At 41.1% G+C, this 15,806-nt stretch overlaps 1 protein-coding gene across 2 annotated transcripts in view; it reads left to right on the top strand.

Annotated features, from left to right (window-relative positions):
- Positions 1–10,412: 10,412 nt before the first annotated feature.
- Positions 10,413–15,806, top strand: part of USP48 (ubiquitin specific peptidase 48) — a 63,006-nt gene continuing 57,612 nt past the window's right edge. For both annotated transcript variants that reach the window (XM_054571691.1, XM_054571690.1), the window contains exon 1: positions 10,413–10,759. In XM_054571691.1, the coding sequence (XP_054427666.1) occupies positions 10,626–10,759 (134 nt within the window). In that variant the 5' untranslated portion in view covers positions 10,413–10,625. The remainder of the gene's footprint in view (positions 10,760–15,806) is intronic.

The raw sequence follows: 15,806 nt of genomic DNA, 5'->3' as shown, positions 1-15,806 counted from the left end.
TGAGGTGGCAAGAGGCCATATGTGCAGTAATTGTATCCAGGGTCAGCGTATTAGGGCTTGCTAAGTAGCCTATAATCAACGAGAGCAAGAGTGTGAACAGCAACGCACAGGGAGTAATTACTCGCAGAGTGGTGGGTTGAATGGTGTCCACACAAAATTTCTGCCCACCCAGAATCTCAGAATGAGACTTTATCTGGAAATAATGTCTTTCCAGATATAATTAATTAAGGTGAGTTCCTACCAGATTATGGTGGGCCCCAAATCCAATGACTGGTGTCCTCATAAGAAGAGGAGAGGACACATGGGGACATATACAGAGGAAAGAAGACCCTGAGAAGATGGAGGTAGAGAGAATGGAGTTATGCATCCATGAGCCACGGGAACATCAGGAGCCACCAAAAGCAGAAAAAAGCAACATAGAATCCTTCCTTAGAGCCTTCGGGGGAGCATGGCCCGCGGACACCTTCATTTTGTACTTCTAGATTCCAGAACTGCAAAGTAATACATTTCTGCTGTTGGAAGCTACCCAGTTTGTAGTGATGTGTTACAGCATCCCTGGGAAACTGATACATACAGAAAGGGAGGCCTCCACAGTAAGACCCTAATCCTGAAGCAGCAGGAGAGCATTCGGCCCTTCACTCTCCTACTACCCGAGGGTGGTCCTCCAGCCGGAGGATCATGCCAGATCCATCCCCAGTGACGGCCTCAGTAGTGACTGAGGAGAAAGAGAAGGAACATTCATACCGAGAAGGTGACAAATGGACCATCAAAGTCACCACCTAGAAGTTAAGGCACTATGGCCTTTTATCCCACCCAATATGAATATGTGTGCCTGTGACTGATGTATTAATAGCAAGCTTAGTTCTAAGTAGGTAAAATATTAATATGTTGGGTCATCCTTGTTATGTTGAATCATTCTATAATAAATACAAGTAATTTTCAAAAGGCTACCTCTGGTCAGTTCCCACATTACTACGTTAAAGCCAGTGGAGTGAATATAACATGGTTCTCCATAGGCCTTAGCTCTGGCCTCCACCATCCTTGTCAATAAACAACTCCGAGGTGTACCAGTCCACACTGTAGATGTCAAAGGGAAACTCAACTTTAGAATACGATCACATGTGCTGATCCATATAGCAGGGAAGAATGTCAGTATAGCATCTACAGTGTCCACGTGAATGGTACTTCATAGATGAGGCAGTCCTGGCTCCACCCACCTTCCCCATGTGATGAGATGGTTCAGCCCTTCACTTCAATTTCTGGCTTGGGATGTTTCCCCCTATTCCCCACTGGGTCTTAGAAAAACGGATAATGACATTTAAAAACTGCTTGTGCTTTACATATACTTTGTGAATCTGTCTACATTTCAAGCCTTACTTGTCTAGGAAAAAGAATCTACTCCTAACCATCTCTAGATATAGAATATTAATCCTTAATCACACTGATGCACATTCATATTCATTCATTTAGCAAACATGTATTGAGCACCTACTATGTGCCAGACACTGTTTCTGGCGCTAAGAACACAGCAATGAACAAAGCAGCAAGGTCGTGCTACTCAAGGAGCTGACAATTTAGAGGGAGACTTATAACGAACAAGTAAATAAGACCAAAGTGAAGATGATCACTTAAGATGGAATGTTGAGAGAAATAAACAGGAATGTGATCATGGGAGCATGAGAGGGGTATCCACTCCTGACAGGCTGATCAGAGAGGCTTTCTCTGTGGAGGTGACACTTGAGCTGAGATCTGAGGGAGCCAGATACCTGGGGAAGAGCAGGACTAGCAGAAGGAATAACATTTGCTAAGGGCTCTGAGGCAGGAAAGTATTGGATACAGTGGCTAAAGCACAGTGAATCAGGGGACAGTACTAATATGAGTTTGGAGTTAGGAGTGGCCAGGTTATAAAGGGCCTTTGTATTAATTTTCTATTGCTGCTGTAACTAATTACCACAGGTTTAGTGGCTTAAAAACAATGTCTAATTCTGGGAGTCAGAAGTTTTTAAAATGGGTGTCAGTGAGCTAAAATAAAAATGTTGGCAGGGCTGCATTCCTTTTGGAGGCTCTAAGGGAGAGTCATTTCTTTGTCTTTTTCAGCTTCTAAAGGCTGCCTGCATTCCCTGTGGCTCCTTCCACGTCCAAAGTCAGCAGTGTGGCATCATTTTCAGACTCTGACCTTCCTGTCTCCCTCTTATAAAGACCCTTGTAATTATGTCAGGCCCATTCAGGTGGTCCAGGATAATCTCCCCATTTCAACATCTTTAACTTAATTTCACCTGCAAAGTCCCTTTTGCCACATAAAATAACATATTCACAGGTTTTGGGAATTAAGACACGAACACCTGTCTTATTCCATTTGAGCTGCTGTAATAAAAATACCATAGGCTGGGTGGCTTATAAACACCACAAATTTAGTTCTCACTGTTCTGGAGGCTGGGAAGTTCAAGATCAAGATCAACACACTGGCAGATTTCATGTCTTCGTTCACATAGACACCTGTCTTCTTGTCTTTGGACTGTGTCCTCACATGGTGGAAGGGCCCAGAGAGTTCTCTGGAATCTCTTATGAGGACACTAATCCCACTCATGAGGACCCCACCCTCATAAAAGCTCGAAAGGTCCCTCCAAGGCACCTCCAAATACCATCACACTGTGCATTAGGATTTAACATATGAACTTTAAGGGGACAAAACATTCAGTCTATGGGAACATCCTTTTGGGGGAGGCATTATTATGCCCACTTAGCCCTGTAGGTCATGAAAAGGAGTTTAAATTTTAAAGTGCGAAAGGATGCCAAAATGAAGTTGCATGATCTAATTTATGTTTATACTTTTTATTTTTATTTATTTTTTAAATTTCTTTTTATTTAATCAAAGTATACATATTTCCTTTACATTCAATTATTTTGTATTAGTTTCAGGTAGACAATCATATATTTTACAAAGTGATACCTCCAGTATTTCCAGTACCTACCTGGCACTGTAATACATAGTTAGTACAATATTATTGACTGTATTCTCCATGCAGGACTTCACATCCCCATGGCTATTCTTTAACTAACAATCTGTACTTCTCAGTCCCTTCCACTTTTTCACCCAGACCCCCAACTCTCCTCCCCTCTGGCAACCACCAGTCTCTTCCCTGAGTCTGTTTCTGTTTTGTTTGTTCATTTATATTGTTCTTTAGATTCCACATATAAGTGAAATCAAGACATTTTTTCATAGCATAATACCCTCTAGGTTCATCCTAGCTGTCATAAATAATAAGATTTAATTCTTTTTTATGGAGTAATATTGTATATATGTACCATCACTTTTACTTTTTTTATTTATTCTACTATAGTCCCAATTTTTTCCCTTTTGACCTCCTCCTCTAGCCCGCAATCAATCCCCTCTTCGTTGTCCATGTCCATGCATCATTCATGTATGTTTTTGACTTGTCCCTTCCTCTTCCTTCCACCATTCCCCCCTCCTTTCTCCCCACCTACAGCTATCAGTCTGTTCCACATTTCCATGTCTCTGGTTCTATTTTTCTCATTAGTTTATTTTTTTCATTAGATTCCAGTGTACCACCACTTTTATATCCACTCATCTATGGATGTGCACTTGGGTTGCTTCCATATCTAGGCTATTGTAAATAATGCTGCAATGAAGATAGGGTACATATATGGTAATTTTATGAATTAGTGTTTTCAGTTTCTTCAGATAAACCCCAGAAGTAGAATCACTGGCACCCCTTTTTTAATTTTTTGAGAAACCTCTATATTGGCTGCACCAACCTGCATTCCCACCAACTGCATAAGGCTTCCATATTCTCCACATTCTTGCCAACAGTGTTTGTTGGTTTATTGATGATAGCCATTCTGACAGGTGTAAGATGATATATCATTGTGATTTTAATTTTTCATTTCTCGGATGATTAGTGCCTTTGAGCATCTTTTCATATGTCTATTTTCCATCTGCATATCCTCTTTGGAAAAGTGTCTATTCAGGTCCTCTGCTCATTTTTAAACTGGATCGTTTGTTTTCTTGATGTTGAGTTTTGTGAGTTCTTTATAAATTTTGGGTATTAACCTGTCATCAGAGGTATCATTGGTGAATATCTTCTTCTGTTCCGTATGTTGTGTTTTCACTTTGTTGATGGTTTCCTTTGCTGTGCCAAAAATCTTTTAGTTTGATGTAGTTCCATTTATTTTTTTGTTTCCATTGTCCAAGAAGATATATCAGAAAAAAAATATTGCTAAGAGAAATGTCTAAGATTTTACTGCCTACATTTTCTTCTAGGAGTTTTATGGTTTTGAGTATTATATTTAAATCTTTAATTCATTTTGACTTTATTCTTGTATATAGTGTAAGAAGTTGACCTAGTTTTTTTTTTTTTTTTTTTGCGTATATCTGTCCAATTTTTCCAACACCATTTATTGAATTGACTCTTTACTGCATTGTATGTTCTTGCCTCCTTTGTCAAATATTAATTGACCATATAGGCATGGCTTTATTTCTGGGCTTTCTATTCTGTTCCATTGATCTATATGTTTTTTATGCCAGTACCATACTGTTTTAATTACTATAGCCTTGTAGTATAGTCTGCTATCAGGTAACATGATACCTCCAACTTCATTCTTCTTTCTCAAGATACACACAGCTACTTGGGGTCTTTGTGGTTCCACGTAAATTTTTGGATTATTTGTTCTAGTTCTGTGAAATACACCATTGGTATTTTGATAGGAATTGCATTGAATCTATAGAGTGCTTTGGGTAGTATGAACATTTTAATGATGCTAATTCATCCTATCTATGGGTGTGGTATATGCTTCTATTTATTTGTATTTTCTTCAATTACTTTCTTCAATGTCTTATATTTTGCATGTATAGGTATTTAACCTCCTTGGTTAAATTTATTCCTAGGTATTTTTTTATGCAATTGTAAATGAGATTGTTTTCTTAGATTTCCTTTCTGATAGTTCGTTATTGGTGTATACAATGCAAATGATTTCTGAATATTAATTTTGCCTTCTGTTACTTTACTGAGTTCATTTATCAGTTCTAGTAATTTTTTGGTGGAATCTTTAGGGTTTTTTATGTACAGTGTCATATCATCTGCAAATAATGACAGTTTTACTTCTTTCTTTCCAATTTGGATGCCTTTGATTTCTTCTTCTTGTCTGATTGCTATTTTTAGGACTTCCAGTATTATGTTGAATAAGAGTAGTAAAAGTGGACATCCCTGTCTTTGTTCCTGATTGTAAGGGCAACACTTTTTTTCCTTGTTGAGCATGATGTTAGCTGTGGGTTTGTCATATATGGCCTTTATTATGTTGAGGTATGTTTCCTCTGTTCCCACTTTACTGGGAGTTTTTTATGATAAATGGGTGCTAGGTTTTGTCAAATGCCTTTATGGCATCTTATACTTATTTGTTTCCTTTTTTATTGACTGGTATAAAAGACTGTCCAGGACAAAGGCTAGAATTCCAGTTGTGATATTGTGATATATGAGAAATATATAGTTGGTCTTCCTCCACTCCTACCGCAAAGCTCATAAGGACCTTGGAGTTTCCAAAGTGATTAGAGTGATAAAAGTGTCTTTTGCTATTCGTAACAAGCCCCTTTTAAAATATTTATTTATTTATTATTATCCTCACCTGAGGACATGCCCACTGATTCTAGAGCGAGGGGGATGGAGGGAGAGAGGGAGAGAAACATCAATGTAAGAGAGAAACATTGATTGCTGCCTCTTGCACACCCTCAACTGAGGACCAAACCTACAACCAAGGCACGTGCCCAAACCAGGAATCGAACCTGTGGCCTTTTGATCTACAAAATCATGCTCCAACCGACTGAGTCACACTGGCCAGAGACATAGTAAGCCCCTTTTAATCACATTAGTTTATGTTAAAGAGTCGTCTTTAGGAAAGCACCTTAGGTAACCTAAGGATGGGATGGCTGGTTGCTAGAACTAATCATGGTTAGAGGACTGGAAATTTTAGCCCTAGCCCCACCTCTGGAGAGGAGAGATTGAGGGGTTGGAACTTGAGTTCAATCACCTATGGCCAATGATTTAGTCAATTATTCCTATGTAATGAAGTCTCCATAAAAACCCAAAAGGACAAGGTTCAGAGTTTCCTGGTTGGTAAACTGTGGTATGGAGGTGATGCACCTAGAAACTCTTTTGTCTTTCTCACATGTCTTGCCCAATGCATCTCTTCCATCTGGCTGTTCCTGAATTTCATTTTTTCTTTTAATGATTTTATTTATTTTTAGAGAGAGGGGAAGGAAGGGAGAAAGAGAGAGACATATTGATGTGAGAGAGAAACATCGATTGGTTGCCTCTTGTATGCCCCCCAACCAGGGGCTGGCCTGAAACCCAGGCATGTGCCCTGACCAGGAATCAAACTGGTAACCTTTCTTTTTTACATTTAAATTTTATTTTTTTTGTTGTTGTATTTTTTTCCATTACCATTTATCCTCCTCATGCCCACCTCCCGCTGGCAGCCTTTTACTTTGTGGGACGATACGCAACTTACTGAGCCACACCAGTCAGGGCCTGAGTTTCATTCTTTTATAAAAAATTGATAATTGGCAGTTAAAATGGTTTCCTGAGTTCTGTGAGCCACTCTAGCAAATTAATTTAACTCCAGGTAGGGGAAGGGGTCGTGGGAACCTCCAATTTATAGCTAGTTGGTCAGAAGCACAGGTGAGAACCTGAACTTGCAACTGATGTCTGAAGGGTGTGTGTGTGTGTGCAGTCTTGTAAGAGTGAACCCTTAACTTGTGTAATCTGATGCTGTCTCCTGGTAGGCAGGATCAGAATTGAGTTAAATTGTAGGACACCTTCCCTGCCTGGTGTGGCTCAGTGGGTTGAGTGCCGGCTTGTGAACCAAGGGATCACTGGTTCAATTCCCAGTCTGGGGCACACGTCTGGGTTGTGGACCTGGCCCCCAGCTGGGGGTGTTCAAGAGGCAACCTATGGATGTCTCTCTCACACATTGGTGTTTCTCTCCCTCTCTTCCCCTCTCTCTAAATAAATTAATCTTTTTAAAAAACTTATCAAAATTGGTGAACTTTTGTGTAGCCATTTTAATATTGAAGATGGAAGAAAATACACATTTTCAGCATATTATGCTTTATTTTTTCAAGAAAGGCAAAAATGCAACTGAAACACACAAAAAAGATTTGTGGAGTATGGAGAAGGTGCCGTGACTGATCGAACATGTCAAAAGTGGTTTGCAAAGTGGAAACAGACCAGTTAGGAGGCTTTTGCAACAATCCGGGTGAAAGACCAGGGTGCTACCATTAACAGTACAGTGGTTGCACTCTGTGCATAGTTTGAAGGCACAGTTGATAGGATTTGTGGAAGGATTGGATGGGGATGTAAGAGAAAAAGTTAAAAGTTGCCCCTAACATTTCTGGAAGGATGGAGTTGCCATCTGCTGAGATGGGAAAGATTATAGGGTAACTGGCTGCGGGGGGCGGGTGGCAGTTGGTAGTAGAATAAGGATACATTTTGGACCTGTAAAGTGTGAAATAGCTATTGCACATTGGAGATGCCAGGTGAGCAATAGGACATAGAAGTCTGGCATTTTTAGAGGCAATGTCAGGTCTGGAGATGTGAATTTGGGCATCATCAACACACCACTAGTATTTAAAGCCAAGAGAGACCATATCACTCAGGTAGTCAATGTAGTTAAAGAGGTCCAACCCTCGGCTACTCAAGTTTGTAGATGAGATGAGAAAGAACCAGCAAAGGCCACCAAAAAAGAATGTGGGAGTCAAGAAAGGGTTTGTTAAACTTGGGAGAAATTATAACATATTTGAATGCTGGTGAGAATGATCCAATAGAAATTGAAAAATTAATGATACAGAAACAAGATAGCCCCCAAGACTCAAACTCCTGTCTGCTGTTCTAACGTGGGTGTCCCTCATGCACCTGAAATGTGGTATATTAAAAACTGAAAGAATCATCTACCTCCTAAACCTGCACCTTCTTCTGTAGTTTCTAACTCACTTGGTATGGTTAAAAAACAAAATGCAATTGAGCAAATTTGAAGATCTAATTGGCATTATAAAACGATTGATGAATCAGGCAGCATCATGTCTAACAACTAGATGGGAGCTCTGAATAGTTGTACAAAATGGAAGGTTTTAGAGACATACCTCAGAGGCAGTGCAGGTTTGGTTCCAGACTATTGCAATAAAGCAAATATCACAATAAAGTCAGTCATACTCTTTCTCCTAGTGGAGGATCTTGCCTTCAACTTGTAAATAATGCAACATCTCCGCAGTGCTATAAAATGAAGCATAATAAAGTGAGGTTTGCCTGTATAGGCAGAGGGAGGGTGGGGCAAGGAAGTTAAGAGTGGACTATTTCAGGCAAGGTTACCGCCCCTGAAGAAGAGGCAGGGGGTTTCAACAGGTAGATTACCTCACTAGGATTGACCATGATATTCCAGACTGATCAGTTTAAAATTCCATTCCTGGAAGGGGTTGAAACTGGAGGTACAGATGTTATCTTGGAGCAATTGAGGGTTTGATTCCAGACCACTGCAATCAAGTGAGCTGTAATCTTTCTCCTGGAGGGTCTTGACTTCAATTTCTAAAAACTCAACATTTGTAAAATGTAATAAAGCAAAGTGCAATAAAACAAGATATGCCTGTGTAAGTCTTCATGGGGCTTACCAAAAGTGACTCCATTTTGAGTTTGTTGTTTCTTTTTAACAACAGGAACTATTCATTTAATTACCCGTTAGAAAATTGGCATATAGCACTGACAGCACAAGGTTAATAATATTGTTTCATCGTGTGCTAAGCGAGGCAGTGGGTGACACAGCAAGATGTAAGCACCCAGGACAGGTCCACGACCCAGACTTGGAAGTCAAATAACAGAAAAGTTAACAGACATTGATTAGACCAACATCAAATTGTAACAATCATATGTCCTAAATACCTTTCAAATTTGTCTCCTAGTTCCACACTTATTACACTGCCCCAGTTCAGGTTTTTATTATATCTGGCCTGTATTCCTTCCTAACCTTGATTCAGAGGGAGGAAGCTACAAAAAAATGCTAATCTCCCTTATATCATTCACCAGTTTTAAAGCTTTCTGAGTCACTCAGATAAAGGCAATTTTGGCTTGTCTCTCAAGCTTTATCTCTTATCTCTCCAAGTTTCAGAATTTGTGGCTTCACAAGAGAAAGTTTCTCTCTTCCGTGTTTTGGTTCCCTGCTGTTTCCTTTATCAGAAAAGGAGCCTTTCTTCCACCCTGGCTGAATCCTACTCATTTTTTAAGAGTGGGTTTAAGAGTTACTTCTTCGGGGAACCCTTCTCCCAAGTACTCCAAATCTTCCGAGGCTGGGATGGGGACCTTACTTTCTGTTACTACCCCCGCCCACCCCCCTTCACCTCACCCACCGCCAACGGCAGGGACCACGCCTTATGTTCAGCACGCCTTCGGGGAACGTCTAATGACTAGCACAGGTTAGCACCCAGACCCAGGTAAACTGCTGAGTCAGAAATCAGCGCTCAGACCCCCGCAGAGCTCTCATTCAAATGTAAACTTCTCGAAATCCTCACTCCAGTACTGCTCTTCACAGTTTGCAAAACATTCTGATAAGGCTATTCTATATCCTGGGGCAGAAGTTGCAAAAATGAACTGCTTTTATTTTATTTTTTATGAACTGTTTATAAACGAGAACTACAGAAGAGCTTCAAGGAGGAAGTAGGAAATCATCATATACATAGAGGGGTAATAAGGAGGGTCAGGATGCTGCGAAGGGGACCCTCCAGGCCAGAAGAAACGCGCCCCACAGGACGCCTCAGCACAGTCCAATGCAATCCACGCCCCGCCCCACCTTGAAGACTACAAATCCCAGTATGCCTCGAATCCAGTGAGTAGCAGCGCGCAGAGCACGCTGGGACCCGTAGTCCAGTTCTAGTTGAGGAAAGGCCCAGAACGTCCCGTGACGTCAAGAGGGCTCGGGAAAGGAGTCGGAACCGGTCCAAGTTCAAGTTAAATCCTCTAGAGAGCAGAGGCTGGTTTCTCTGGTGACCCGGATTCAGGTCCCACCCCGCAGTTCAGCGACCCTATGGTGTGCGTAGAGTAGCCTCTCGCGTGACTCCTTCAGGTTAAAGGGGAAGGCCCAGAGGGCAAGAATAAGCAGCCTTTTGCCCTCCAGGCGCCAGCTTGTTAGAGTAGTGGTACGCAGACACTACCCTGGACAGGGGCCGAGACTCCGCTTCCCCAGCACGCCAGTGGGGACGTGGAGACTCTCCCTGACGACCCCTTCCCTTTCCTCTGCCTGTCTGCCCAGAGGCGCGGGAGGCGCAAAGGATTCTGGGAAGGCGCATGCGCTCACCGTGGGGCAGGGGGGGAGTACATCTCCAACGTCTGCGGGAGTAAGGGGGAGGGGGCGGTGTCGGGTGTCCGCGGCGACGCTTTGCGGCCGGTCGTGCGGGTCAGGCGCGGGCGGGCGCGGCGGCAGTGGCGCGCGCAGGTGATTGACTGGCCAGCTGGCTGAGGGAGCGTCCGGTCTTCATCGCTGGCAGGTGGCGAAGCCCATTTGGGCGGCTGTGGAGGCGTCCGCGGCAGCAGCGGCGGCCAGGCTCCGGAGGCGCTCCTCTGGCCAAGGCCATGGCCCCGCGGCTGCAGCTGGAGAAGGCCGCCTGGCGCTGGGCGGAGACGGTGCGGCCCGAGGAGGTGTCGCAGGAGCACATCGAGACCGCCTACCGCATCTGGCTGGAGCCTTGCATCCGCGGCGTGTGCAGGTGAGGCCCGCGCACGGGGCCTCGCACCCCCCTCGCGTCGGACCTTGGAAAATCGGCCTGGGGTTCGAATTGGGGGAAAGAAGACTGCGGCCCGTTGCATGCATCCAGCTGGCGCGGAGAGGAGCAAGGTGGAGGCTTCCTCCTTTCCGCCGCCTGGGCGACCTGGGAAACGCAGCCCTCCCGGACCCTTTGCACGGTGGTGATGCTACTGAAAACCCTTTAGAAAGGGTTCTAGGTTCTTATCTAGAAGATGGCGGTGGAAATGGTTAAGGGCAGGAGCTGAGAATTTAGCCAGCCTGGGTGGATGGATAGGTATCTTGGCCACGACTCGGCTTTTTTGCTTGTAAAAAGGGAACTTTCTTCGAAGTGAGTTTCATCACAGCATTATCTTGCATTTGTGTTGACGCTGAAGGCTTGATCATCTTAGAAGTACTTTTGATAGGGTTGCCTTGGAAAAACGTATGGCTAAGTTAGTCATCAGTGCCCTTCAGCCCCCTGTTGACCTCGCTCTCGTTAATCTAGTTTATTTTTTTAGCCTTTTTTTTTTTTTTGGTCGTTCTGACTCTACACCTCTCCATCAAGTAATGCAGTTTGAGTTGTGTGTTGTCCTTCACTTCTGCTTAGCCCTTGAACCTTGCCTTTCTTTTTAGATCTAATCCTTAGGTATTGTGGCTGTCTCCTCTGTTTTTCCACCTTTTGACGCGGGAACTATAGTTTTTGTTCCGGAATGTTGTCGAATTGACTTGGCCAAGCTGGGCATGCTCAGTAGCCGCCTTTCAGCAGGCATTTAGTGAAGGCTTTCTGGAGTTTCTACATTCTGCGGCGGGATCCGGAAGGAATGGAAGTCGAGGTTTCAGCTTTGGAGCTTAAAGTCTAGTTTGAGAAGTCAGGCAAGTTAGGGAACTTCCATAAATCAAACGAGTCATTCCAAGCCCTGGGCGACGGGCTCACAGGGAGGGCAGATCTGAGTCCAGCAGTAAGGAAGTACTGGGGTGAAAGAAGTCCGTGCATAATAGAATTTTCTAAGCTTCATTCAAGCTTCTCAACGTAATTAGGTTCTAGAGTAACCAAAAAAAATATAAACTCCCTGTAATAGTTCTGATTTTAGCGGAAGTAAAGGAGTAGGAATTGGCTGAGATCACTCTAAGGGGCATTTCATAGAGAAGGTGAGTGTTAAGCTGCAGTTGCAAACTTTACATCCAAGCAGTTGTTTTTTTTCTCTTTTTTTAAACAGCACTGAGATGTAATTCATATATACAATTCACCTATTTAATATGTAGAGTCCAGTGTTTTTTGTTTGTATATTCACAGGGTGTTCAGCCATCACCACAGTCTGATTTTAAAATATTTTGGCCCCTCTCCCCCAAAAGAAGCCCTGTACCCATTAGGTTGGCACTCAGTCCTCCCCTGTACTCCCTGATGCCCATGCTGGAGGCAATCACTGATCTACTTTCTGCATCTAAATTTATCTGTTCTGGACATTTCAGGTAAATGGAATCATACAATATGTGGACTTTTGTGACTGTCTTCTTAGCATAATATTTTCAAAGATCATCCATGTGACGCATGTAAAATACATAACAGAATTTACCGTTTTAAAGTATCCGATTCAGTTTGTACAACCTTTACAGTATTGTACAAACATCACCATCCTCTTGTTCCAGAACTTTTTCCCCCATCACCCTAAAAGGAAACTTTGTATACATTAAGCAGTCACTTACTATGTTCCCTCTTCACACCCCCTGGTGACCACTAATCTTTCTGTTCCTGGATTTCTGTATTCTGGATATTTCATATAAATGGACTTAAACAATATGTGGCCTTTTATTTGATTGACATTTTGGTATTTTCCACTTTTTTGGCTATTGTGAATAGTGTTGTTATGAACATTTATGTACAGGTGTTAGAGCACTTTTATTCAGTTCTTTTGGATCAATACCTAGGAGTGGGGGTGCTGGATCATGTGGTAATTATGTTTAACTTGTTGAGGAACTGCCATACTGTTTTCCATAGCTGCCGTACTGTTATTTTATATTCCCATGAGCAATGTAAGAGGGTTCCACCCTTTCTTCAACCTTGCTGGCATTTGATAACTTTTTTTTTTAATTACATCATAGTGGGTATGAGGTGGCATTTCATTGTGGTTTTGATTTACATTTTCCTAATGACTAATGAGCATTTTTTCATGTGCTTGTTGGTCATTTTCATTTCTTTTCAATGCTGAATAATATTCCATTTTATATATGCACCTGCCACATTTTTTATATATAGTCATCAGTTGATGGACAGATATTTGGGCCATTCCACTTTTTGGCTACTGTGAATAATGCTGCTGTGCACATTTGTGTACAGATTTTTGTGTGGACATTTTGGACAAATTACAAAGTGGTTGCACTGTTTTACATACAAAGTGTGAGGGCTCCATTTTCTCCATCTTTATACCTGATTTTGTCTCATATAGCCATCCTGGTGGATGTGACGTGGTATCCTGTGGTTTTGATTTTCATTTCCTGGTGACTAATAATGTTAAGTATCTCTTCATGTGCTTATTGGTCAGTTCATAGGTCTTCTTTGGAGAAATGTCTATTTCAAGTCCTTTGCCTGTTTTAAAATTGGATTATTTGCCTTTTTATTGTTGAATTATAGGAGTTCTTTATATATACTGGATAAAAGTCCTTTATATTTGCAAATATTTTCTCTCTTTCCATGTTTTTTTTAAATTTTCTTCATGGTATCATTTGCAGCACAAAAGCTTTTAATTTTTTAATTTTGATGTAATCCAGTTTATCTTTTTTATTTTTATTTTTTGGTTGCTTGTATTTTTGGAAGTACACTTAATCTGAGGTCCAAGCAATTTTTATTTAAATATCAAGAAGGCTTTTTTTCCTCTACTCACTTCTTCCTTTAGATTAAGCAGTTCTTCGGACTCTTAGCAAGATGAGATTGAAGAATTAAATTAATGGTCTTATCAATATCTTTTTTTTAATACTTTACACAACTTGTTATGAGAGGCCAGAGTTGCAGACGTGTTTAGCCATATTCAAAGGCTAGGTGAATCAGGACCATTATTGATATTTCTGAGACTGCTTAGTGCAGTCACAGGATGGAAGCAATCTATACTAAATTCTAGAACCGCACAAGTCTTCAAATATTCTGTGTCTTAGTTCTTAAAACTAACAGAGGATAGTAGTCAAGTAAGTTCCTTGCAGTAAAATTGGTGGGTTAGGGTTGTGTATTTTTCATTTTGATCCATATTGCTAAATTGCCCATTAGGATGATGGTTCTACTGTACATTTCTCTGTCAGTGTGTAAGAATGTCTTGTTTCCTCATACTGCCACCAACACAGTATTTATTGAGAGCCTGTTTTGTGCTTTGTTGCAGTATTCATTCTTTTATGCAACAATTTTTGGTCCCTGCAGTGGGCCTGAAAGTATGCTGGGTAACTCTGGGGTAAAGCCCCAGAAGTTGAAGTTTCTTCCTTCATGGACCATATATTTCAGAGATAAGACAGATATGAACAAACAACATAATTGTTATTTTACAAAAAAGGGTAGGAGTGTCACCCAACATACTTTTTGCAACTTGTTTTTATTTGGTAATATACCTTTTTCCATGTTAGTGCACACAGACCTTTATTTAAAAGTTTGTTTTAATTGATTTGAGAGAGAGAGAGAGAGAGAGAGAGAGAGAAACATCGTTATTCCACATCATTATTCATTTCATTGGTTTATTCTTTTATGTGCCCTGACCAGGGATTGAACCCATAACTTTGGTGTCTCAGGTCAAGGCTCTCACCAACTGAGCTACCCGGTGAGGGCCTCTGTGTTATTCTTTTAAATAACTGTGACATTTCATTGTGTAAAGGTAGATATGTTATTATGTACCCAGTTTCCTGTTGATGGACCTTGGGGTTTCCAGTATGTGATACTACAGCCAATGCTGCTGTGAACATCTCTGTATGTGCATGTATCATGGTTGAGTCAGTGTTTTCACTTAGGTTGCAAGATGAGGAAACTGAGGTAAATGGCATGATGACCATTTTAAATTTTATAGATGGTAAAAAGTACAGACCATTTAACATGGCCATCAGTGTTCACCCTATTACCAATTCCAGGCATTCCTATTTCAAACACTGATTAATGAAAAATAGCATCTAATTAGTGAAAAATAGCATCTCATTTTCAGTTGCCTTTTTTTGTTTTGTTTTGTTTTACTGGTGGCATTGAGCATCCTCTTATATTTCTTGGCCATTTATATGTGTCCTGTGAATTGTGTGTCTTGGATTGTTGACTATTTCCTTAGATTTTCAAGAGCCTATTGAATTTTTCTGCTGAAGACACTTTTCCTTTTTTTTTCTTATGGGCATTTTTCCTTTTGGCGCATCAAAACCCATATTTTTAAAAAGATTTTATTTATTTTTAGAGACAGGGAAAGGGAGGAAGAAAGTGAAGGAGAGAAACATCGATCAGTTGCCTCTATAGCACCCCGAATAGGTACCTGGCCCACAACGCAGGCATGTACCCTGACTGGGAATCGAACTGGCGACCTTTTGGTTTACTGGCCACTGAGCCACACCAACCAGGGCAAAACCCATATTTTTATGTGATCAAATTTATCAGTGCTTTTCTTTATGGTTTCTAGATTTCCAGATTCCAATATAATAAAAGTATTCACTCATGTTTTGTTTTAGTGCTGATATTTTCATTTTATGCATTCAGTCTTTGTTCTTTTGGCATTTAATTTAGGGAGTGAGGTCTAGGGATTCATCTTTATTTTACTTTACTTTTTATCAAATGGCTAATCAGTTTTTTTTTTAAATCACTTAATGAATAACCTAGTCTCCCCCACTAGTTAAAAAGCCACCCTTATTATATGACAAATTTTTCTGTGTAGTTAGGTTTATTTCTTAGCTCTGTTCTCTGCCATGAGTTTGACTCAATACTATTAACTAAGGCCACAGTTCTAATTACTTCATTCATCATTCATTCATTTATTTTTAGAGAGAGGGCAGGGTAGGGAAACATCAATTACTTGCCTGTTGCATAC

Source organism: Pteronotus mesoamericanus, unplaced genomic scaffold (assembly GCF_021234165.1).
Source record: "Pteronotus mesoamericanus isolate MK-2021 breed Mesoamerican mustached bat unplaced genomic scaffold, CSHL_Meso_final contig_221, whole genome shotgun sequence".
In the NCBI taxonomy this organism is placed as follows: Eukaryota; Metazoa; Chordata; class Mammalia; order Chiroptera; family Mormoopidae; genus Pteronotus; species Pteronotus mesoamericanus.
This window is presented reverse-complemented; position numbering and strand designations above follow the sequence as displayed.